At 43.5% G+C, this 24,351-nt stretch overlaps 1 protein-coding gene and 1 pseudogene across 1 annotated transcript; both read right to left on the bottom strand.

Moving 5' to 3' along the window:
• Positions 1–20,105: 20,105 nt before the first annotated feature.
• LOC136642706 (5S ribosomal RNA) lies at positions 20,106–20,227 on the bottom strand (annotated as a pseudogene).
• A 2,804-nt stretch (positions 20,228–23,031) lies between these two features.
• On the bottom strand, positions 23,032–23,625 carry IFNK (interferon kappa). The gene has a single exon (XM_066612603.1). It carries the CDS (start codon positions 23,623–23,625, stop codon positions 23,032–23,034), a length of 594 nt encoding a protein of 197 aa, XP_066468700.1.
• Positions 23,626–24,351: the final 726 nt, after the last annotated feature.

Genomic DNA, 24,351 nt, shown 5'->3' with positions numbered 1-24,351 from the left:
AATGATGTATAATGCAGGTGAAAAAGACCACTTTCAATTTAATATCTGGAAATGTGACTGTTCAATACATATGTTCTGGTAAACATGCCATCCTCCTGTTAACAGAGCACATAACTAACCTGTGGAATTCACTTTCGCTAGATATGGTGATGGCCACAAGCTTGAATGGCTTTAAAAGGGGATTGGACAAATTCCTAGAGAATAGTGTACCCAAACTACTAGCGGTGATGGCTATCCACTACCTCCAGATTCAGAGGCATTATGCCTCTGAAGACCAGTAGCAGTGGAGCAATGGTGGGGAAGAAGTAGACTCATGAGCTTCGCAGAGGCAGCTGGTGGGCCACTGTAGGAAATAGGATGCTGGACTAGTCTAGCGGGCCTTTTCTCATGTTGGATGTTGTGCCAAGTGATGCATCTTCTCAGTCTTCAACTACCTTGTTACATGCTTGTAGGAGAAAGCATGAGTCAGTTCACTAACAAAAGCACTTGGTTCTGTAGCAAAAGTGCTCCTGTAGAGTCAGGGACTCTATAGGGCCTATTTGTGGAGCCATAGCTCAGGCAGTGTGGGCTTTGGTTGTGCCTGGTGGCTCCCTGGGCCTCTAATGAGGGTCTTGTTAGGAAAGAAGAAAAACAGGATTTCAAAAAAGGGGAGCCTCTTTCCCTTTCCTGCACCAATGTCTGTCACTTCTGAGTTTTTGGAGCTGGGCTTCATAGTGTTGTCTCATTCTATCAAGTTCCAGTATCTTATGTTTGATGCACAGAGCACGGAGCTTTATGTCTGCTGAGTTCTGATTCAGTGTATCTGCCTTGCCAGAAGATGGGGGGTCATGCCAATTAATTGTTTTGAAGGTACCAGCCCTTCCACAGCTCTTGGGCACAATTGTTCTATTGTGGTGAGGAAGCTGTGGGTGAAGTGTTTGCAGTGGTGGTGGGGATGCATGGTTCAGGCTATGCCACTGGAAGCAGCCTGCACAATGTCTTATTTGTCATAATGAATAAGTTAAGGGGCTGTAGCTCAGTGTAGCACCTGCTTTGTATGCAGAAAGTCTGGCACGTCCATTCAGACCTGGGGGAAGACCTCCCTCTGAAAGACAGTTCAGGGTGTCACTCATATATCCGGTCATCAAAACGTACACGTATCTAAGGATATTATTTTTCCCACTGAAAGAAAGGCTCTATGTTTTTTCACTTTTAGTATTGCTGATAACTGTGTATAATGTTGGCTGAACAGCAATTTTGAGGCATGCCCATTTCTGCTTTTAATTTCAATAAAGTAGCTCTGTTAATTCAAACAGCCTGATCCAATGTTTGTTTCAGCACTTCTTGAGCATAAACAACTCCAGTTATTTAGCATTGCGTTGACTGCGTTTCGGTCCAAAGCCAGCTGCTGAGTGTAGGAGTTAGTTTAGCAGCATGAAATCCAGAATAGGCACAACAGTTTTCTGCCTTCATATACAAGTTAGAAACAAGGCTGAATTTATAATTACAGGAAGCAGAAGGTGAAAACCTGCAGCTCTGAACTTAAAACAAATATTAGTATTCAAGAATCTGGACTAAAACTTTATCAGGACCAAGACTGAGTTAACACATCCATGTTTATCACTTGATGACCTGCATATGTAAGAGGGCCATCACAGATTAGACATCAGTTATTAGAGCATGCTTTTCACTTCCACCCTCCATGCTTCAATTTAAAAAAAAACAAAAACAGGCCAGTTGTATTTTAATTATGAGTAATCAAAAATTGGTAACTGGTCCTGATCTTTTGACTTGAATGGTCACTGCTCTTCAGAAATATAGCAGCTGAAGCTTTTTTGCTAGCACAGGAGATAAGTGGGGGGAAGTTCCACTCAATTTCTACATCTGGTAAAGACCAAGTCGTGCTGCCATTACCAGAACTATCTTTTAAGCCTTGGTATTCTGGAAAGTTGAGAGATATTCAATAGCTTACTAGTTTCTTAGGACCCAATCCTATCTAATTTTCCAGCACTGATGCAGCCATGCCAACACGGTGTGCACTGTATCCTGTGGTGTGGGGAGTAGTCATGGAGGCTTTCTCAAGGTAAGGGAACCTAGCCGAAGAGCTAGATTGCAGCTGCATCAGTGCTGCAAAGTCGGACAGGATTGGGCCCTTAGTGACCTGAGCCACTTCAGTTGGCCTGCAGATTACCTACTTGGGAGAAAGCCCATTGAATTTAATGGTACTTGTGTCTGGCTAGACATGCATAGGATTGCACTGAGCCCTTTTCTTGTCAAATGGCCTTACAACTCATATATTGCAGCCAAAATCTTGAGTCCTTGGTATTTTAGCACCATGACTCTTATACCGTTTTCAAAGAAAAAGAACTATCCCGATGAACCCAGTTCTACCTTTCCAGTTTCATAAATGAAACTATATTTTACTGCAGTAATAAAGTGACAGCCTGATAGAGCCTGTTATGTACAGCAATGAATACTCCAACTGTGCTCTTCTAACAGTCTCCTGTACAGATTAAGTAGAGAAGCTTTTCCTGGTGTGCAGATAACATCATAGCAAAGCTTCACCTACTTCATTTGTACGTGCCAGGAGATGGTTAAAGAAACAGTTGGCACCTCTGATAGTTGGGCATCTTACTCAGTACGTGTTGGTGCCCATTACCAGGATCTGCTACTTACCTTTTCGTTTCCATTATATTTATGAAGAACAAAAAGAATTAACAAAACCCATCATGTTATCCTATTTTATATATCACATCTCTCTAGCAATACCAAAGTCCCTCCTGTGGTTTGTTCTCTAGGACACTGAGTTCCTTTTCCACTTTATAAATTTGTGAGTTGTGAGATTCTCCTCATTTTGCAAAATAAGTTTCAGAGCCAGCACTATTTTATTTATGACCCAGTTTTCAGTCAAAATTGGTCACTAAGTAGTTTTCAATTAAAATCCACCAAAAGTGACAAAAGATCTGGACATATGGAAGTGATTGGCAGTTTCTTCTCATCTTTCTTCTGCTATCTGATGTTGTAGTCAAGGTTCTAGGCTTTTCCTCCAGAAGGAACTGCAGGTGGACTGCTATATTTTTATGAAACTGAAGGACACTGTTTTTGTGATGTCTGTTTATAAATACACATGCTTCCATATTGTAAAAGATGACCTCATAGCAGGGATTCTCTTGCTAAACTTGATGCTAGCAGCAAAAATTGTATCTGGTAGTGGCTGGAAGCAACTGACTCCTCCAGCATATCGAAGCAGGCTAACCAATATCTGAGAAGTAGCTATCATGTCAAAACAGACATGACAAATTCAGAAAAACTCAAAACAAATGTTTGGCTTCCATGATATTTGATCTCCCCTTTTAAAACTTATAGCCTTCACCAGTGAAAATATTCATTACACCTAATTTCTACCATATAATTTCATTGCTCTGAATGTTATCTTGGGTTGGCTATATATGTGACAAATGTTAACACTGCAATATGAACCATCTAGGGCCTTCCTTCCTTATCTTTTGGTTTGCTTTATCTGTTTTTGGATTCCAGCATTTCAATAATTAAAATGTACACATGGAGCATGGGGGAAGCAGATAGGCAGACCAATCTAATCTCCAAAGTGGGAGAGCATATGCTTTGCATGCAGGAAGTCCCACATCCTAGCTCCAGCAGAGGTTTAAAAAAAATCACTGGTGGCAAACACTGCCAATCAGTGTCAACTGACTTAGCTAGATGGACCAACGGTCTCACTCAAAGGCCACTACAGATGGAGCCTATTTATGCTATATGGAGCCTATTTATGTGAGTTCCATTCCATGACCCCTCAGGATTAAGAAAAACATGTTATGCTAAATTGCATAGTTAAGCAAATGCACTGCAGCTTGACACTTGGGGATGGAAGGAAACTAAGGCAGAGGTTCTCAATTGCCTCTCCCTCAGTACTCAGCCCTCCCCTTTGCCAGCTGTGTCAATGAGGCTTACTCACACGAAAGTATGGATCAGAATGTAACCTGAAAGCCCAGTCCTATGCCTGCCTACTCAGAAGTCCCATTCTAGTCAATGGGGCTTACTCCCAGGAAAGTGTGGAGAAGATTGTAGCCTAAATCTCGTGCTTTGGCTTGTTGGGAAGACTTGCTTGCTGGGCTGTTTTGTTTCCATAGGCTGGAGCATGGAGAGCCTGCAGCATCTCAGTCTGAAGGGTGGAGAATGCAGCAAACACTCTCTGGGATTTTTTAAGCAATCCTCTCTGTTGCTACCACACCTGCCTCTGTGTGTGTCTGAGTGAGTGAGAGAGAGCTCCACCTTGCTGCACATGTTCTGGCTACAGTTCCCCCTCCCGCTTCAGCCTCTCTGCTGGCTCAGGGGCTCCAGGAGTGTTACTGTTCCTTCACAAGGGGAACGTCTTCCATGGCTCCAGGGCTATTTCCCTGCCTGTGCCAGGCAAAACCTTTTTGCAGTGTTTTGGGCTGCCTGGAAATGCCAGTGAAGGGCAAAGGTGTGTGTGACTTTCAGTTTCCCCCACCTGATTGGCATTGAGACAAACCCACAGATAAAAAAAATCTGTGGGTAAATAGGTTGCACTTGTTCCTAAAGCAGTAGCCAGCTGGTGCCCCATCCTCCAGATGTCCTTCCAAGACATCTGCAACACTTGCCTGCTACTGACATTTCAGTTCCAGCTGTTAGTCCCTGTCTTATAGAGGCTGGCAACTGGCCTTTCATGTGGTTACATATGTCTTTCAGTTCAGACATTAGAGTAGTATATAGATATACTTCTTGTCAAACACTCTTATCTCTGACTATCTGGAGCCCCCCTTCTAAAAGTGAATGAGCAGAAGCTCAGGGTCCAGAAGGGGTTTGTGAGTAACAACTCTCCTCAAAGGACCAAAGCAGTGGAGTGGTGGGAAGGGATGTCCCAAAGTATGTCTGATTGGAGGCTCCTTCTGACACTGTAGACCTCTGGGAAGGAGTAGCTGGAGAGCTGGGCAGGGTGAAACCTCACAGCCAGCCGCAAAAGACTCCCTAGAGACCTGCACAGCCTGAAAGCCTGCATCAAGCACCATGAAAAAGCAGAAGATATGCTACCAAAGTACAGATTCTGATGATGATTCAAGCCTGGGACACAGACACACACACAGGAGGCATCATCGTCCGTATGAGGCACTGACAGCCGTGCAGTCGATAATCTGTTTGTTCCCAGAGCCCTTCCATGTGCTCACATGAGCAGTGACACCAACCAAGGGTGAGGGGTAGAGGTGTGTCTTGGCAACTAAGAGGAGGAGAACAGCCAGCCTTCCCTTCTATACCTTGTTACAGTACAGCCTGACAAGTCGGTTCATCCATTTCCAAAAGAAAGAAAGCAGGACGCTTCCTGTCCTCAATCCTGTGGCAAAGCACCTATTGAAAAGACATCTACAGCTATAGAACAGCTCATCTCCTTGCTCCACCTGAAGGCCAATCTATCCACTTCTGACAAAGCTTGACCCAGATCTCTCACATGCAAACACCTTAATAGCAAGAACAAAAACCTGCACTGCTTCTTTTCTACCTCCACTCAGCTGCCACAATATCTGTTGTGGTGATATGGAGAAATTTTGCTGATCGTATCTTTTTAAAATAGTGTTTCATGAAAAGGCTACTCATGTCTATTCTCCAAGTTTTAGGAAGTTCTAGGAATCACTTGTTTACAGGGTCTGAAACCCTGTCCCCTAATCAACTTCAATAGGAGGAGTTTTCTTGTATGGGCCAAGTATTAAGTGTGTTTTCCTTGATATGGGGCTGATCCACCAATCTGAAGCCAACGTGCCATCTGAAACAGTAGCAAATTCCATTGCCCGCCCACCCATCGGCATGCACACCAGCCTCTTCATCTTCCTTGCCCACCACCTCCTCAGCTGTCTTGGCTTATTGGAGCAGTGACACTCAGGAAAAGGATTTGAGCTAAAGGAGGTGGAAAGTCTCTTCGCCTTTTCACCCATTCTCCAAAGACAGCATGCAAGAGGAACATCAGTCAGGCAGAGTAGCCAGGCAAGTGGCAAATGGGTGAGGTCACCCGGTCCAATTTGCAACTTCCCCCAGTTGCTACTTGGATAGGCTACCTTGCCCTGTATTTACAAATACACAAGCAGACTCTTAACACATGTCACGAAACCACTAATCCTGCAACAGATTGGCAAAGGGCAACAAGAACAAGTGCCTCATGATACAATGCTTCCAATTCAATTAGCTAAACTGTCAGCACTCCATCTGGCCCTCTCTGTTTAACTTGAGGAAACCCCCCCCTTTCCTAAACTCAGGTGGGTGTATCTTTCTAGAGGTGAGGAGGCTTCCAAGCATCAACTTAGTTGCCTGCTGCTTGTGCACTGTGCCTTATTTCTCTACAAATTAAAGAGCTCATACTTCCTATTTAAAAAACCAACAGTATTCTCCTCCTCCTTAAGCAGTCAGCAGATGTGGAATGCTGTGGTCTTTTCTGTGCCTCCAACATTTAATTGAGTTATCAGGCTAATTGACTTAAAAGCATTAATGATCTAAAAAAGATGCCCCCTATTAAGCAGATGAAATATTGTAAGCCTAAGCACTTACAAAAACGACCCCCTCACGTATCCACTTTAAACAAGGAATGTATGCCTTTTTTGTGTCGTATTCTTGATTTTATCCATGTCTGCAAAGGCAAATGGGCTGATTAACCAATTAGTTGTCTGAAACGTGGGATCAACCCGCCAGTATTTCTCCAGACTCAGAGCCCAAGCCTATAAATGTCTACTCAGAAGTAAACCCCATTATAGTCAATGGGGCTTGCTCCCAGAAAAGTGTGGATAGGATTGTAGCCTCAGCCTCAGACTACAGACCCATCCACACTTTCCTGGGAGTAAGCCCCATTGACTATAACGGGGCTTACCTCTAAGTAGACATGCGTAGGATTGGGCTCTCAGATCCCTCAAATAGGTTTTAAAGCCAGCAATTCCGCCCACCCTCCCTCTTCTAATTTTTCCAAGGACCGCATGCAGCAATGCATGAAAAAAGCTGTAGCTGAGAAACAGAAGCGTCGCTTATTGAAGCGCCCTCCCCAGGAGGCACAGATGCGAGTGTGGTGGGGAATGCCTCTGAGACGCTATGCATGTATTCGACTTCAAAAATGCTCCCCCTTTCGTACAACTCGAAGCTTGCACGACGTCGTTCATGCTGCAAGCTACCAAAGTGCTCCTCCCCCCATCTGCTCTCTAGGACTCCAGTCCTATCCACACTTACCTGGGAGTTACCCCATTGGCTTTAATGGGACTTAATTCTGAGTACCTGCTGGATGGATAGATAGAAGTACCTGCTGTAAGTAGTAAGTACCTGCTGTACCTGGGGAATAAGGAAGGCTGCAATCCTAGCCACACTTCCCTGGGGGTAAGCCCCATTGACTTTAATGGGACTTACTTCTGAGAGGACATGCATAGGATTGATCTGTAGGACTGCAAACCTAGGAAATAAGGATGCAATCCTATCCACACTTACCTGGGAGTAAGCCCCATTGGTTTTAATGGAACTTACTTCTGAATAGACATGCACAGGACTGGGCTGGAAGACCCTTAAGCAATAAGTGGGATTTGTTACTGATCTCTTTAGGATGGTGGGGGAGCTGCCTGCACAGCTAAAAAGGAGAGGAAAGTACTTCCCCCCATCGCCCCCTGGAGTTGCTGTTTTGAAAAAGGACCAGCTCCTCCCCCTTTCCTTTTTGCTCAAGTTGCAAACTTTCCCCACGCTCCCTGGTCCTCTGGCCGGCTGAGCCAGTTTGCAGAGGGCTTGCAGTGCCCAGCAGCGTCCACCAGGCGGGCCGTTGCCTGGATTCCGTCCCGGATCGAACGCTGCAAGTCCCGCCGGAGTGCAGGGCGTTTGTTGATGTCGCAGCGCTGCTGCTGTTTGCACGAGCGCGCACGGGGTTGGGTGTTTGACTCCCGTTTGAATTAACTCGCTCTGCCTGCGCCACGAGGAAAGGGCATCAGCTTGGATGTACGTCTCCCTTGCTGATTGCAAGCAGTCCCTCTTCTGGCTGTTTGTGGGGGATCTTCATTTTGGGACCGACTTGGCTGCTTGCTCCGGATTGTTCCTTCCAGAAGAAGTGACCTTTGGAGAAGAAGTGGGAGAAGATGCAGCCTGTGCTGGGGTGGAAGAAGGTAAAGAGCGACAGTGGATGGTGCTGGCTGCTGCTTGATCTCCCTCCTCCTCCTCCGCTGCATCCCTCTTGCTTGTTTTTCTCTTACCAACATCCCTAGCCTGGGAGGATCTCTCTTAAGAGATCCCACTTTAGAGGAGGAGTGGTAGTTGTAGTGTGTGTCTGTGTGTTCACCTCGGAGGAGGAGGGGGGCAAGTGCGCATCTTGAATTGTGCAACAGCGTGTGCTGTAATAAAAGTTGGCAGCACCCCTTTCCTCTGCCCTCCTCTCTTCTCCCCCTTGGGATCTCTGCAGCCAGCCGCTCCCGCCCACGCGTCCATTCGGAAGTCAATGCTGCAGGGCTTCAGTGGGCTTTTACTCCCGAGTAAGCTCAGGATCGCTGCCTTTTCCCCCTCTTTCCACCCTGATCCTGCGCACGTTTACTCAGAAGTCGGTCCCCTTGAACGTTTAATGGGAGTTACTATTGAGTAAGGCTGACTTTTTTTAAATGGGTACAAATAATATGCATTTAATTTTAAAATGCTGCAGCAATCGCTCCTGAGACTTCTTTTAAACATTGCCTTGTTCCTGCCTTCTCTTTGGTTTTCTCTCTTAATTGCTGCATGGAATGAAGACATGGAGAGCCTCCTTCCAAAGCTGGCCTCATTGGAGTCATGTGCTCGCCTCTTCTCTGGGCTCCCTTGCTGTTCACAGGGAGAGGATGCAATGAGATCCAGACAAGGAGTTATGATGTGCAGAAATTGGGGGGCGGGAGTGTGGGGGGAGTTTCAACCCCAGGAGTGTATGGGGGGGCCAGTAAGAGCTGCTCCCACTCCAAAAGTAATGATGGTTTATTTCCCTTTGGAAAGCCCAATTGCAGTTCAGTGCCACAAAACCCCTTGCCACAAATCAGCCTTAGGCTGCAATCTTAGCCACAATTACTTGGGAGTAAGCCCCATTGACTCTAATGGGATTTACTTCTGAGTAGAAATGCCTAGGATTGGGCTCTTAAGGTCTTGGGTTCCCCTCCCCACATCTTTGGGAAGCTGAAGATTTTGAGGGAGTTGGCTGCCATTCTGGATCTTCTGTCAAACATCTGGATTCTGAGCCCCTCCCTTTAGTGCAGTGCAAAAGTGGAGGGGGGATTTGTTTTTTAGGAAGCAGCTCTTCACTCTCTCTCTCTCTCCTTTTTTATTTTCTTTTAAAATTCCTCTTCAGTAGGGATGAGAGAACAGCCCTTTTCAGAGGCAGGCAAGGGGAGGCGGGGCAGGGTGTGCGCCTGGTTTTCTTTGGTGTGTCAGTAGTGCGCCCTTTCCAAAGTGCCTGGCATTCCTCGGAGGAGTGAAACAATCCCCACTGAAACAAAACAGTGAAAGAGCTTTTGTTTGCCCATTGTTTGAAACCCAAATATCTGGAGGTGCACAGAACAGGGTGGGAAGGCTTTGGAACCAGCAAGGTTAACTCCTGCTGAGGCAATGAGGCTAGGGCACTTACAGAGACACAAGGGCAAGGAAGAGGGTGTTAGGGGGCTGGAGAGCTGCCTTTTTCACATCCCAGGTGGCAAGGAGGGGGTTATCCCATAGCTTCTGTGACTTCTTTTAAACACTGCCTTGATCCTTCCTTCTCTTTTGTTTTCCTTCCTAATTCTGCATGGAATTATTATGACATTGGGAGCCTTCCAGAGCAAGAGAAGCTGCCGTCATTGGAGAGTCATGTCATTGGAGAGCCCTCTTCCCTGGCCTTCCTTGCTGTTAACAGGGAGAAGGAGTGATGATATCTGGACAGGGAATTGCAGTTGGCAGAAACTGGGGGGAGGTGTGTGTCATTCCATGCTGTGGCCAGACTGGCCTTTGAGTCTTTGCTTAAAGGATTAGCCTGGCTTCTGTTGAGGGAGCTATGATTTTAGTGTCTTCAGGGGGTTGCCGCCTGGTGATTGTGGGTTTCCTTCCTTGGAGTGGGTTTGATTTGTGTTGTCTGCAAGGGAGGTGAAGCCTGAAATAAAATGGAGTGTCAACAAGTGTGTCTTATCTGATAAAAGTGGGGAGGGGGGGAGGAGGAGGAGGAGGAGGAGGCGGCAGCGGCTTTCTGGGAGAGGGAGAGAAGGCCTTCTTGGGAAAGGAGGGAAGAATACAGGGGTCTCTTACAACGCTGACCAGCTGCCTCTCTGCAGCCACAAGGCGGGAATCTCAAAACCGAGCTCCTTTCTTCAGTGAGCAGCCATTGTAACTGTTGCTGAGCGCTGAGGGGGAAGATGTGGTGGCCTGGTGCCAAATTTCGAGATCAACCTCCCTGACCTGTTTGTCACCTCTCCGGCAAAGCTCATTACAAAAGGAAATGCCACACAATTATAGAAATGGAGGGCAGAGGCTAGGGGTTGCAGCGAGCTCTGTCTTACTGTGCGTTCACCTGTAGTGAAATTAGTTGAGGGCTCAGCACAGCTCTGGGGGGCTTTCAGGCAAATTTTGAAACATGTAGCAACAGAATGGCTTGCCTTTCAGAACAAAACACTTGGCCAACAATGGATAGACCCCTTAGTTTTTGCTTTGTTGCGTCAAAACGAAAAGGACCATTCTGGAATTAAGGGTATCAAACAACATAGTGTTGATCCTTTTACTTGTGGAAAAACAGTTAACAGTTGTAGTGTCCTTATTATTAGCTTATTTCCGTTTCCAGAACAGATGCAACAAGCAGAGGTGTGTCATACTGGGCATTATTTCTACAATGTGATTTAACCAAGAGGTTATCAAGTGTTTTGTTCAGCTCCCCACCAAAAATATACATTTATTTGTTGGCATCCTTCAGTCTTGGAAGACTATGGTGTCACGCTCTGAATGGTGGTTCTGGAACAGAGTGTCCTCTCCAGTGCGTGAAGCCTGGGTAAAGCAGGTATGGAGGATAGGCTGTTTCCCATGCAGCAAATCCCCCCTCTCCACGTCGCTGAAATGGTCCAATGGAAAGGCAGAGGCCAATACGGTTGGTTCCAGCGGCGTTGCAGGAGTTGCCAGAACGTGACTGTGTTCAGCCATGAACTGCCTCAGGGACTCCGGCTCCTGATTTTGCGTCGAGGCTCCTGTGATTTTGCCACATTTATGTGACTCCATCTGTATTACACCTAGTTACAATCCACACTTTGAGAACAATTGTGGAAATAAGACAATGGGTCCACATTGTCAGTAGGGCTGGTGTCAGGGGTCTTTCCCAGTACTACCTGGAGATTCCAGAGAGTGAACGTAGTTCTTCTCAGCTCTCCAGTCCCCTTCCACACTGTTTGCGACCCTCCTGTGAGACACGACCCGTACTTTGAAAACCCCTGATCTAATCCATAGTAGTTCTTTCGAAAATATTATTTCTACCTTCAGAATTTTTTTCTTTTCCTTCATGCAGTTTTTGAATCAGGAGCCAGAACTGACTGAAGATATTGCAGACAAAATTTGCTTTCATTTAAAAAGAAAAAGAAAGTATTGGGCGCAAGTCTTCTGTCCCCATTCCTAACTGTAACTAATCCTGAATTTGTGTAATTTACAGTAATCCTATTCATATTTACTCAGAAATAAGTTCCACTATGTTCAGTGGGGTTTACTTCCAGGTAGGTGTTTCTAGGATTGCAGCCTGAAACAATCGTATTTTTCCCTGTTTTATTTCAGCTTTCTCTCCCTTGCTCTGTTGTCTTAAAATCTAGATCAGTAGTTCCCAAATTTCTTAGAACTGGAAACCACTTTTTAAAGTTATACTCAATAGCAGTGGTTCTCAACCTGTGGTCCCTGAGAAGTGGTCCCAGAGGCCTCAGGAAAAAAACATGATCACCACTGATCACTTCCAGTGAGAGCTCCCTCACAGATCACTGAAGTGTCAGCTGTGGCTGTAGGTAGTACATACTCTGCCCTCTCTGGTGGTCCAGTGCTTGCTGTAGTGCCAGCTGTGGGAGAGTCCATTCTCCACCCTTTCTGGTAGTCTGTGGAGGAGCACTCACTTGGCAAGATGCTTCCCCATGGACCATCACAGACGGCAGAGAATGGGCCCCCCACAGCTGGCATTTCCAGTGTCTTGCCGAGCGCTCCCCTGTGGACTATCAAATTGAATTGTATTTTTGTGTGTGGTGGGGATGGAAGGGGTTGCACGTGGTCCATGACAATTTGGTCCGCAGGCTCCTAAAGGTTGGGAGCCACTGCTCTATGGGGATTCACTTGGGTTTACAAGACTTAAAAATAATCTAGAAAGAAATAATATTTTTACTTATTTACACATAATAATAACTAGAAAAAGGACGCTCTAACATTTATCTCGTTGCTTGCAAACTGCGGGAGCTCTTTGCAGGGCAATTCTGATTTTTGAAAAGCCTCGAGGCAATTAAGTTATCTGATCCCTCCATCACCTGTGTTTTCATTGGACGCTCTGTTCAGCTGCTAGGGGACCCATGAAATATCAGGTTGTGACCCACCAGTGGGCCCTGACCCACAATTTGAGAACCACTGATCTAGATTATAAGCTTCTCAGGGCACAGACTTGCCCTCTTGTTCTTTGTGAAGTGTCATGTACATGGATGGTGGTCTATCAGTCTTTTAAAATTTAACTCAGTTACATTCACAATAAAAAACTGGAATTAGCAGTGCAGTCCTATGAATATTTACTCAGAAGCTTACTGTGTTCGCTTCATAGTAACTGCACAGGATTTCATCCTAACTCTAGTTTTAAATATGGCAAACTTGGCCTGAAAGCTCTAGCAGTATTTAAATCCAACCCTACTACATAGGAGGATACTGTAATTTATTTGAAACCTTATTTGTGCTATTGATATCATTTGTAAACATTTTCAGGCATCACAGCTTGGGATCTGATAGGTTTAAAACAGTGAGGAAACCACGGGGCTTCACGTACCATGTTTCTTCATAATAGGTTATCCATTCACAGTTCTGTGCGTAGGGTTGTTGCTTGTCCATTTGTAACCAGTCTGACTAGTTTTCTGGTTTTTTAAAGCTTGGCATCATTAAGCAATTGGCTCTTTAAACTGTATAAACCTAAACATGATCTTATTAGCGCTTAACATTTTCTTTGAAGGAAAGGATTAGAGAACCTTCACTTGCTAAATTATTGTATGTCAGATATCTCATACAGGCTCAGAAGCTCTCTCAAGAAAAAAAATGAACTTTCGCTTCTGCTGTGTGAAAATGTATGGCTCTATAACTTTTGGAAATGATACATTTTTTATTATTTTCATAGTGCTATCTGTTTCTACTAACACAGGCAACAAGTCAGATTTCTTCCCTAAGGATTTACAATGAATCTAAATCTATTCAAAAATGGCACACTTTCAGAAATTTCAGGCATCTCTGCAGTGTCAAGATATGTTCTTTTCTGTAGAAAATAAAAAGGCAACTGAAAGTTCATGTTTTCAATATTCCTGCCTGTTGCTGCACTCTGCCCTAGAAAACTTATTTGGCACTCAACGGTATCATCTCAGTGCCTCTGCTTAACTTCCTTGTAGATAGTTTTGGAAGACCTGGTGCATGAGAATTCCACTCTCTTTCAGGGCATATCAAGTATCTTGGATGTTGCAGTAAGCTTTCCCCGCATAGTTCTCTATTCTTGCTCTTGTCAATCTTATCAATCACTACTATTCCATATTCACCAACAACTAGGAAAGACCAGGTACATAGATAGAACAACTGCATATTTACAAATAGGTTGCTATTATTTACAAAGGGGATCTTATAGGGATGTATTGATGTAGTGTAGCCAACCCTTGGACTCACCAATAGTGTCAGAGCTGTTATTGGAACTTGACTACTGTACACTGTTGCTTGGATTCATCCACTACAAACCTTCTTCTGAGTGACGTGTCAGGAAATCACCTGCTCCTGGAAATTATACAGTACTTTGCACTTTTCTGTTGCATTGTAGTTGAATAGAACTTGGCATTTTGAAAAAGGTTGAGAAGTTGCTGTCTAAAACCACTGTCTAAGCATTTTGTTTTTAGCTGAACAACCAGTGTTTGGAATGGAAATAGAACACTTACAAACCTTGTACAATTGTTCCAAGTGTTCAAAGAGACCAGTTAAACAGAAAACTGGATTGAGCTTTTAGTTCTTCTGAACTAGAACAGAAAGTGAGCCACTATTTCAAAATCTCTCTTGAACACAGATTAGAACAGAGCTTTCAATAAATCAGATTACTGTCTCAGAATAAAGGGAGGAGATTGGAAAAGCAAAACAGATATAGTGGGGCACTTGCTAACCCCAGGCAGAATGACGCATGAGCACACAAAATAAACACCTTGAAAGATCTGAATAGATTTTTGGCTTTTTCAGGCACCAGTACTCACAAGGTTGGGAAGCAGTAAGTAAGGTAGAGGTGTACTGCTTTAAGGCTGAAGATTAACCTTTCACCATGTGAACCAGACCTGAACCTCTTCAGGTGTGCCAAACCAGTATCTGAACCTTTATTAACCTGAACCAGAACAATGTCAGTCACTGCTGAATAGATGAGAATTAAATCAGAAGATACAATAGTTTTGATTCAGAGCTGGAGACATAGGAAGGGCTTTGTATACTCTTAATGTAAGCATTAGAAAAATAAGAATTCTGTGCCAAGCAAAGCTCAGTTATACAACCTAGAATAGTATTTCGCAAACTGTGGGTTGGGACCCACTAGGTGGGTTGCGAACCAGTTTTACTAGGTGGGTCCCCATTCATTTCAATATTTTATTTTTAATATATTAGACTTGATACTACCATGGTATGTGACTGCATGTGGGGAAATGTTACAGACCTTTACTTTTAACAAGCTACTATGTCTATTCTTTTAACAATGAAAGTAAATGGGACTTACTCCTGGGTAAATGTGGGTAGGATTGCAGCCTAGGATTGTTAAAAATGTTCCTGCTTGATAATGTCACTTCTGATCATGACATCAATTCTGGTGAGTCCTGACAGATTGTTATTCTAAAAAGTGGGTCCTGGTGTTAAATGTCTAAGAACCACTGACCTAGAATGTCTTGTTGGCATCCTTCAGTCTCGGAAGACTATGGTGTCACGCTCTGAATGGTGGTTCTGGAACAGAGTGTCCTCTCCAGTGCGTGAAGCCTGGGTAAAGTAGGTATGGAGGATAGGCTGTTACCCATGCAGCAAATCCCCCCTCTCCATGTCGCTGAAATGGTCCAATGGAAAGGCAGAGGCCAATACGGTTGGTTCCAGCGGCGTCGCAGGAGTTGCCAGAACGTGACTGTGTTCAGCCACGAACTGCCTCAGGGACTCCGGCTCCGGATTTTGCCTCGAGGTTGACTCCTGAAGCCTTTTCCATAACTGGATGTAGCCACAAGGCAGTGGAGGTTTGGGATCAGAGTTTTCCTTCTCTCAGATGAGCTGCCTTCCCAGGCTGACGAGTCCCATCTACCCGGTGGCTGTTTAGTCGCCTCTTACGACAAGTACAGCCAAACCGAGGGCCTATTCTAATCCCCAGCGCCCAGCGCCCAGGGCTCTAGAATTTATTGCAAAGATTAGAACCTAGAATATTATGCAAAGATTGATAGGCTAACTTATTTTGCATAATTCTGCTTTGGCTTTGGGAAAGGAAAATAGTTAGAAAAGGGCATAAAATGCTACCCTTTCTTAGTCCAACCTTTATCAATCCTGCTCTTCCCCCTTTCATGGGTTTCCAGGATTTTGCCCTGCATTGCCCATGTGCTTTCATAAAAGTAATGAAAGGGAAGGGTAAATGTTAACTGAAACTTTGCAGAGGTAATTTGAAGAACACCGTAATTCTATCATGCTGACATGCTCAGGGGTGATTGGGTGTTGTTGGGGAAAGGCAGGTGGTGTCTGGTTCAACTGAGGGAAACACTTGTAGCCTACTGATGCAGTTCCCTGTTGCTGTACAGAGGCTTTTTAAACATGAGGCAAGTTTTAATGTAAGGAGAGCTGGTGATGGTCCAGCAGCCGAGGAGGAACAGGTTTGGACTGGAGACAGAGACGGGCAATAAGGGATTATGTTACAGTTTTATATCATCATATATGTGGCATAAATACATCAGGGATTTTCTTTCCCAGATCAATCTAGGTTTGACCTCTGTTGTAAACTAGGCCTTCAAAATTTGTAACCCACAAAACAATGTGGCTCAACAAACATGCATTATGATTGATAAGAAGCTTTGGTCTCTTTCCTCATTTTTTTGCAGTCACAGGCAGGAGGCTTATGGTGTGCTGGGTTTGGCAGGAGGGCTCAAAATATGTCCTATATTTATATTTTATTTAAGTGAGTTATATCATTCCTTGCCCTGCAAATCCCAGAGTTTATGCCATCTTGCGTTCAAAATGGTAACAGTGTTCCTTCTTGTCTGCAGTTGTCTCTCCTCTCCAATTGTAGGAAGCAAAATAGTGATGTTAAAGCATACTACTGAGGGGTCGTTTATGTACTGTAGTACCAAGTGCCCTATTAATTATTGCAAGTTATTGCAAATGGAAGGCAAGAAGAATACTGTCAGATATCACTTGCGACATACAGTAGATAATGATGAGCATAACCACATCTCCCCCTCAGCTCTGTACCATTTGGTGACTTTTTCAGTTTTATTTATTATACTTTTGAAATTATAGTACAGACTGAGAGCTCCTCTGCTCGCTTTAAAAGAAAAGTGCAAAGATGAATACCAGTACGGTCCCACCATTTTATAAACCTTCTGCTTGTTTTTTGTTTAGATTTATTTATGACGCTTGCACCCTGCGAATCTTTCAAAGCTTTCAGAGTGGCTGCTGTATGTTTTCCAGGAGGGCTCCTATCCAGTCAGTGCTCATAGCCGGACATTCTGGGCTTCACCAGCAGAACTGTTTTCAGATCATTCTTGGGCTACATCATACAGATGTGATGTAATAGAATAAATGCGTAACCTGACTACAAAATCAGTTTTGATTTCCCAGGCACGGTATGGTTACAGAACAATTAATGCTCCCTAACCTTTGTGAGAAAACTGCTTATTATATCTTTGAGGATACTTTTAGTAACAAAAGAATGATTTAGCTAAATGCACAAGAGATCTTAAAATGAAGATAATTTTTTTAATGGAGGTTGCTTGTCATTCCCTGAAGTGTGCATAGTGAGATTTCCCACCCATTACACTGTCATGTGCACACAAAAACACACACACAGATTTCCCTAGTTGGAGACCTTCATAAACTCCGCATTATTATTGCAGTGAAGCGAGAGAGGAAAACGAGGGCTGGTCTCCTTTGATTGTTCATAAAGTTAAACTTGCCAAGGGTTCTAAAGCGCTTCGTATATTAAAAGTGCTATATAAATACTTAATGATAACACGTAATTAAGCATGAATTCTGCAGGTGATGAAAGGAGGATATTTGGTTTACCAGCTGCTCTGTCTGGGCTTTGTTCTTCTGAGGTTCAGCTGTAAAATGCAAGGCCTGCGAAATCACTGGTTGCAAAATGTAGAGCTAAATACAGTTTTCATTCTGTAAGTCTTGAGGAAGAGTCCTGATGTCTGTGTCCCATGAAGGTCACTTGAGTTCTGAATGAACTGACGTGAACGAACTGCTTTCACCTGTTCCTAGAAGAGGAGATTAGGGTATGGGAAGGAAGGAAAAAGAGAATTATTGCATTAGTGCTATTATTCCAATTAGTTAAGATTTAAGGGCACCAGAATTTTCTGCCTGTATCACAGCAAGATTTGTCTAGACCAGCATTCAGTTTCTCATTGTGGTTAGCCAGATAACTCTGGTTGTTCATATAAGCATAGCATGTAAATGATGATTTCCTCCAGTCACTTGACCCAGCATCTGGTATTCAATGGTAAACTCCCACTGAACATAGAGGTTTGGTTTAGCATGCTGTTAAGTTATTTGCAGGACACTGTAGGGTGGATTCTCATCACCATTAGCTGTTTATCTCTGTAGCACCATCCTTCTGCATGGTGCTTACCAAAGTACAAGATAGATGGCTGCTCAAGGGACTTGCATTGTGTAACTCCGTGGCAGGTAGCGACTACAGAGAAAGGGAATGGAGGCAGGATAACCAGAAGAATGTGGCTTTTGTTTAAACTTGGGTTGCAATCCTGCACACACTTACCTGGGAGTAAGTCTCATTGAACTTCCGAGTAAACATGCATAGGGCTGCACAGTTAATTGTGGTAGGACATGGAGATGGGGGGGAGGTGAAGGTTGCGTACAGATGTATTTGGAGAATATAAGAGTTGAGCAGCAAAGTGGACAGTATCATGAAAATTGTGGCAGTTAGAATGGATAGATGCAGTACTTGGCATCAGACACATACTTCCGGCTCGTTTTGTTCCAAAATGGGTTTTAACTGAGATAGTAGATTGCTGCTACTAACCAAGGCTAGGGCAGACCAGATAGAAGGAGGCTGCTATGGGGAAATCTCCCTTCCCAGAAGAGTTGAAAGCCCCCAAATCCCTGGAAATCCCCTTGAAAGCTGGACAGTACCAAAGGATGGTAGTCTGAGAAGGCAGGCAACTTGCTTCCTCCTATGTGAACCTGGATCAGTCGGGTAAAACATAAAAGAAGTTTATTAAAGAATAAGAGCGCCAAAAGAATAAGAACAAAAGGGGTAAAGCAAAAATGGCAAAAATAAAGCTCTTGAGGAATCATGGAAAGACCAAAAAGGGGGCTAGGTGGTTGAATTGATCAAAGGATGGCACATAGATTAAAATATGAGCTGGAAATCAAACCAATCACTAATTTGACTCTTTTGGATGCTTTCCCTAGCCTACATATCTGTACTAGTACACATTCATAGTCCTTGCACCCACACCTGGCTGCTTTTCCAAGTGAGCCCCTGTGGAGGATTAGATGCTTCCAGTCAGAAGATTGGACCAGGGCAAATGTATTTATATGCCACCTTTCCATCTCTGAAGAGGCAAATGCACAAAGGGGGTGGTGGTGCATGACCCCACTTTTAACCATGACTCCACATGACCAAACTTTATTTGTGGGATTGCATACTCGGGAAGGGGGTATTACCTGAATGTTTGTGTGTTCTGCTCTTGGAAATCAGATAGGTTGTATTTCTGAGCTCAAAGTCAAGTCCTTTGTTTTCCAATCCAAAGGAGATCAACAGCCTGTGAGTCTTAAAGCCTTGGAGGTGTGCTCTCCCTATGATTTGGGATGCGTGAATCTCTTCCACTCTGTGTGAGTTTAGTCCCCCCCCTATAGCAATAAAGGTATAGCAGGCATAGTTTTGTGCACCTTTAATTTAGTAATTGTGAGTATGAGCTGAGAAGTTCCCATTCAAATTGTGCCTGTCATCTGTGACTTCATAAGAACTCAGGCAAGCCAGTCTCTCTGCCAGCCTTGGCTCCCCACCAACCATATCTTCAAGAATAACATTCTTGGACAGAGTAGTTGTAAGAATTATTCAGATAAGGTGTGTGAAATCTAGTGAATACTTGTGCTGTATAAATGCTAAGCAGTTATTACATTTATAAATAATGTTTTATCATTTAACTTTATCATTTTATTTTTTTAACTTATTTTCAGATATAGTAGGTATAAATATAACACACACTTTGAAAGAACAGAATTCTTTGAAAAGTTGTAGTGCATGCAAAGTAGGGAATTGATTTAAATGAAGGGGTTTTTGAAACAGTTTAAATCCTGTGTAAAAATGATATCTTATATCAGTGGTGCCCAAACCCAGGCCCTGGGGCCACTTGTGGCCCTCAAGGACTCCCAATCCGGCCCTCAGGGAGCTCCCAGTCTCCAGTGAGCCTCTGGCCCTGTGGAGACTTGCTGGAGTCCAAGCTGGCCTGATGCAACTGCTCTCAGCGTGACGGCCAACTGTTCAACCTCTCGCATGAGCTGTGGGATGACGGCTTCCTCCACTGCTTGCTGTTTCACATCTGTGATGCAGCAAAGGAAAGACTGGCCTACTTTGTGCAAGGCCTTGAGCTATTGCAAAACCTTCATTCATTCATATAAGTTCTATCTCTAATATATTCATTTATGTTGGTTGGCAACCTTCAGTCTCGAAAGACTATGGTATAAGCCTACAGCACCCGGTATTCCCAGGCGGTCTCCCATCCAAGTACTAACCAGGCCTGACCCTGCTTAGCTTCTGAGATCAGATGAGATCAGGCATGTGCAGGGTAACAGTTGAAATGTAAATTAATTCTTTTTTTCCCCGGCCCCCAACACAGTGACTGAGAGATTATGTGGCCCTCCAGCCAAAACGTTTGGACACCCCTGTTTTATATGAACCAGTCCTTCCTGTGAGGTCAACTGGTGAAGCTATCCTGTCAGTATCTAGGGTGTGGTTGGCTGAGACATACAAAGGAATCTTCTGGCTAAGGCCAGCCTTTGGAACTCTCTGCCCAGGGAGTCTTGTCGTGCTTCCTCTCATGGTTTTCCACCACTGTGTAAGACCTTACTGTTCTGACAGGCATTTGGTCTTAAAATTCTCACTTCCAGATTTGAATGTTTTCCATGAAATATCTTCTGCCCTTTAATCTTTTACATTGTCTTGGTGGTTGTTTGGATGGCATTGTATTTTAAATTCTCTGGAAGCTGCCTTGGGTGTTTTTCAAAGTTATGGCAGAGTATGTATGTATAAACAAATAAAAACTTAAATTGATAAGAAAAAATTATTAATACGTCTATTAGATATTTATATTTCCTAAGCAAGCATGCTTGCTTAACTGGTTGCTGTAATATTAAAACAATTGATTTGCAACTAAGTGGAACCTTGTTCAACCAAGAAGTATAATCCCAGCCCTTTAGTCATACAGCTCAGATGCCTTGTGCATTGCAGAATTAGGTCTTCTTAAAGGCAAGAGGCTCTCTGTTCACATGCAAGGAAGTTAACCAAGATCATTTGTATGAATAGGCTTAAGATTGCAATCCTGTGCATGCTTACTTGGGAGTAAGCCCCACTGAACATAGTAAAACATGCTTCCAAATAAACAAGTACTGTATAGAATTTTGCTGCTAGATAGAGACATACAACTGTTTCTCCTTTTCTGTCCCCCCCCCATAGCTGTCCTTTCTTCCTCTGATATTATCACCCCTTCCTTCCTCCCCCTCTGGTTCCCCCCCCCCAAGACTGTCTTTCATTCCCTCTCTCAGGCACCTTACTTTTGGGGATGAATGGATGACTCTTTCTTCCCCTTCAGGGCTGGCTTCTTCTTTGGGCAGTAGCTGCAACCACTGCTCTTTGGTCTGGCTTCTTTTCCTTCCTGCATGCTATGTCTTTTGGAAAGGCAAGACAGGCATGGGTGCAACTGGCGAGAGCCAGAGAGACTGGAGTGGCGACTTACAGCATCCATCAAATCTGCTCTCTGGTTTGGTCTGGGACCAGCCGGTGCTCTTCAAAAGTAGGGGCATTTCTGGGGAGGTGACTGGGAAGCAGAAGGAACTGGAGCTCTCCTCTTCCTTATTCCATGGACATTCCGAAGTTTTTATGGTGGACACGGGTCTCCTCGTATGGACACCATGCCATCCCCTGTTAGCCTCTGAATCCAGCCAGAAACCTGCACTAATAATCAGTTGACTGACTGTGAGCCCAATCCTATGCATGTCTACTCAGAAGTAATTCCCATTATAGTCAGTGGGGCTTACTTCCAGGTAAGTGTGGATAGGATTTCAGCCCCAGTCATTTATAATACTTAACCTCAGACAACAAATATTTTCTTCTATGGTTCTCCCTTTTACAGGGAGCAAAGCAGCTTGATCTCAGCCTTGTAAAAAGCAACTTGATCTCAACATAGTTGATAGTCATGACTCAGTTTATATGAGGTTAAGTATAGACTTTAAAATGTTAATCTGGAATAAATTCAGATTTCCTCTTAGACCTGGCTGTTTTTAAAAACAAGTAATATAATTTATTTTAGAAGCCAATGTAAATGTAACAACTCTGATCGTAAATAATTAACAAAATTATTTTTTCCACTCTCACTTTACTGTATCCCAAACTCATTTGTTAAAATCCTATGCGTTATCTGTTATACAGAAACACACCATCAGATTAGTACATAGAGTGTAACATGAACAATAATTCTTGTTTGGTTTGCAGAATGAGACTACATCTTACTAAAACCATATATCTACTTATATTTCAAAGCTGTATTTCACTAAACCTTCATGCTACAACATCTGACATTCTCTGTAACCTTCAAAGCAGTGCTCAGCATAATTCTCATTGCTTTAAGTGAGACTTCTTTATTGATTTTTTTTTTTAGACTTTTCTACAGTAGTCAAATAAATGGTCAGTTTTCTGGAAACTACTCCAATTCTTCATTGTTTCTGTGGTACATAGTTGAGCCTTTGGGTCTCAATACTAGAACACAAGCCTCCAGGAATTTCTACTGTGCTAGTTCGTCTAGAAGTAGTGGAAACTGTACTCATTTGCTCTGCTGAGTGGTTTCGATTCTTTTCAAGGAGTTGTACAGAGCTTTCTAGTCATTATCATCTCGTAGACTTCAGAAAAATCTGGAGCACTGGGCAAAGAGGCCCTTTTTCAAGTGGTGCTCCTCTTATATTTAGCAGGGGAACTGTCTCTATTAACCCCAGCATAGTATCTTTTCATGTCTGTTGCTGGTGTCCTTCTCTGCATTGTTTTAGATTATGAGTCCTTTTGGGACAAGGAACCATTTAGTTATTTGATTTTCTCTGTAAATCACTTTTTGAACTTTGTTTTTGAAAGTGGTATATACATATTCTTAAGAATAATAATAATAATAAAACTAGTCTTCTACTCAGTAGCAATGAGGTAGGGTAAGGCACATAATACAGACACCTTGCAGAAGTGGAGCAGTCTCAATCCACTCAGTGGCTGGATAGGTCACCGCCTGAATCCTCCATGTATGCTCCCTTAAGTTCCATGGTGGAAGAAAGATGGAGTATAACTTTCATAGTTTAAAAAAAAACAAAACACTGTTCGCTCTTTGTATTGAAAATATTACCTTAAAAATTACCTTATGTAAGCTTTTGGAGAAGCTGGGTTATGTACAGAAAGCATCTTTTCATTTCTAAGTGAACCATCTCCCAGGCGCACTGACTGTGTTGCTCGTCTGTTAGGAAACTGTTTATTTGTTGAAAGTATCTTTTGACCTTCAGAGTGGTGGAATAGGATGCAGGGGTTTCACAGTTCGTTAGTCCCTTGTTCATCTCTGCTTCATCCAAACACATATTAAATACCTTCATTTGCTGGTAGAGATCATTCTGTAACTTCTGGATGCATGTTGAGTTCCAGATGTCTTGAGGATGGTCTTTGCTTAGAAAGTAGAAGAGGTGCTGGAGGATCTCGTAGATAATTGTTATGCCGTCGCTGTTCCTAGCTGTAAGAACTAACCGAGGAAACATCAAGTCTACCATTTCAGATACACAATGTGGAGGAAATTGCCCACTCATCCTACAGAGATGTTGTAAGTTGTCCTGGATCAGTTGGTTCCACTGGTTGTGAAAGGTGGGACAGAAGGAGAGTGAGAGTTGTCTGGGAAGTGCAAATTTACCGAAGAGCATCAGAGTCAGGCAGACTTCTAATTTGTAGCCATGCCTGGCAGTAGCCATAACGATCAAGTTGTTAATTGCTTTTACATTTCCCGAAGTCCCCTTTAAATATGCTTTGCTGACTCCTGTAGAAATCTGTCATCCTTCTGAATTTATTTTGTATGAGACACTTGTATTAATCATAATGTGATTTATTTATCTTTTCCTGACACCAAATGCCTTTGAGGTACTTTCTTGGTTCCTTTCAGTTTCTATTGAGTTGTAATTAACCTGCAGGACTTTTTTTACTACTTGTTCGTACAAACTTGAATATTAAAATAGAACTTGAGACCTTTGGTGTACTATTGTGTCTCATCAGGCCATGACTCCAGCTGCTTTCCCATTCATCGTTGCATGTGCACTAATCTAAATGAGTGGTCAACTTTTTTCATGCTACGAATCCAATAAATAAAATATGAGGCTGGGAACCCACCATCAATCCTGCCCTCTTCAGGGAGGCTGTCTGCTCACCCCTGCCCACTCACCACCCCTGTAAAACCCTCCCAGCACTATTCACTGTAACCAGATATTTTTATAAGTGAGAGCAGAAAGAGTTACCATGAAGCCTGGAACTTTAAATGCCTTTATATAAGCATGTGTTTGGCATTTCTTTTGGCATGGAAAAGTCGGGATATAAATTTTTGAATAAATCAGTTATCTCACATACAGGTGTGCTTTGGTATCTGCAGGGAATTTTTTCTGGAACCCCGTGTGGTTATCTGAAACAGCAGATGCCAGGGAATGCCC

Source organism: Tiliqua scincoides, chromosome 2, assembly GCF_035046505.1.
Source record: "Tiliqua scincoides isolate rTilSci1 chromosome 2, rTilSci1.hap2, whole genome shotgun sequence".
NCBI lineage: Eukaryota > Metazoa > Chordata > Lepidosauria > Squamata > Scincidae > Tiliqua > Tiliqua scincoides.
Note: the sequence above shows the minus strand (reverse complement) of the source record. Positions and strands in the feature narration are given on the sequence as shown.

Bases quoted from the DNA above. Each gene is read 5' to 3' on its own strand.
- IFNK (XM_066612603.1), bottom strand. From the start codon at position 23,625: ATGGCTACTGCCAGGCATGGCTACAAATTAGAAGTCTGCCTGACTCTG.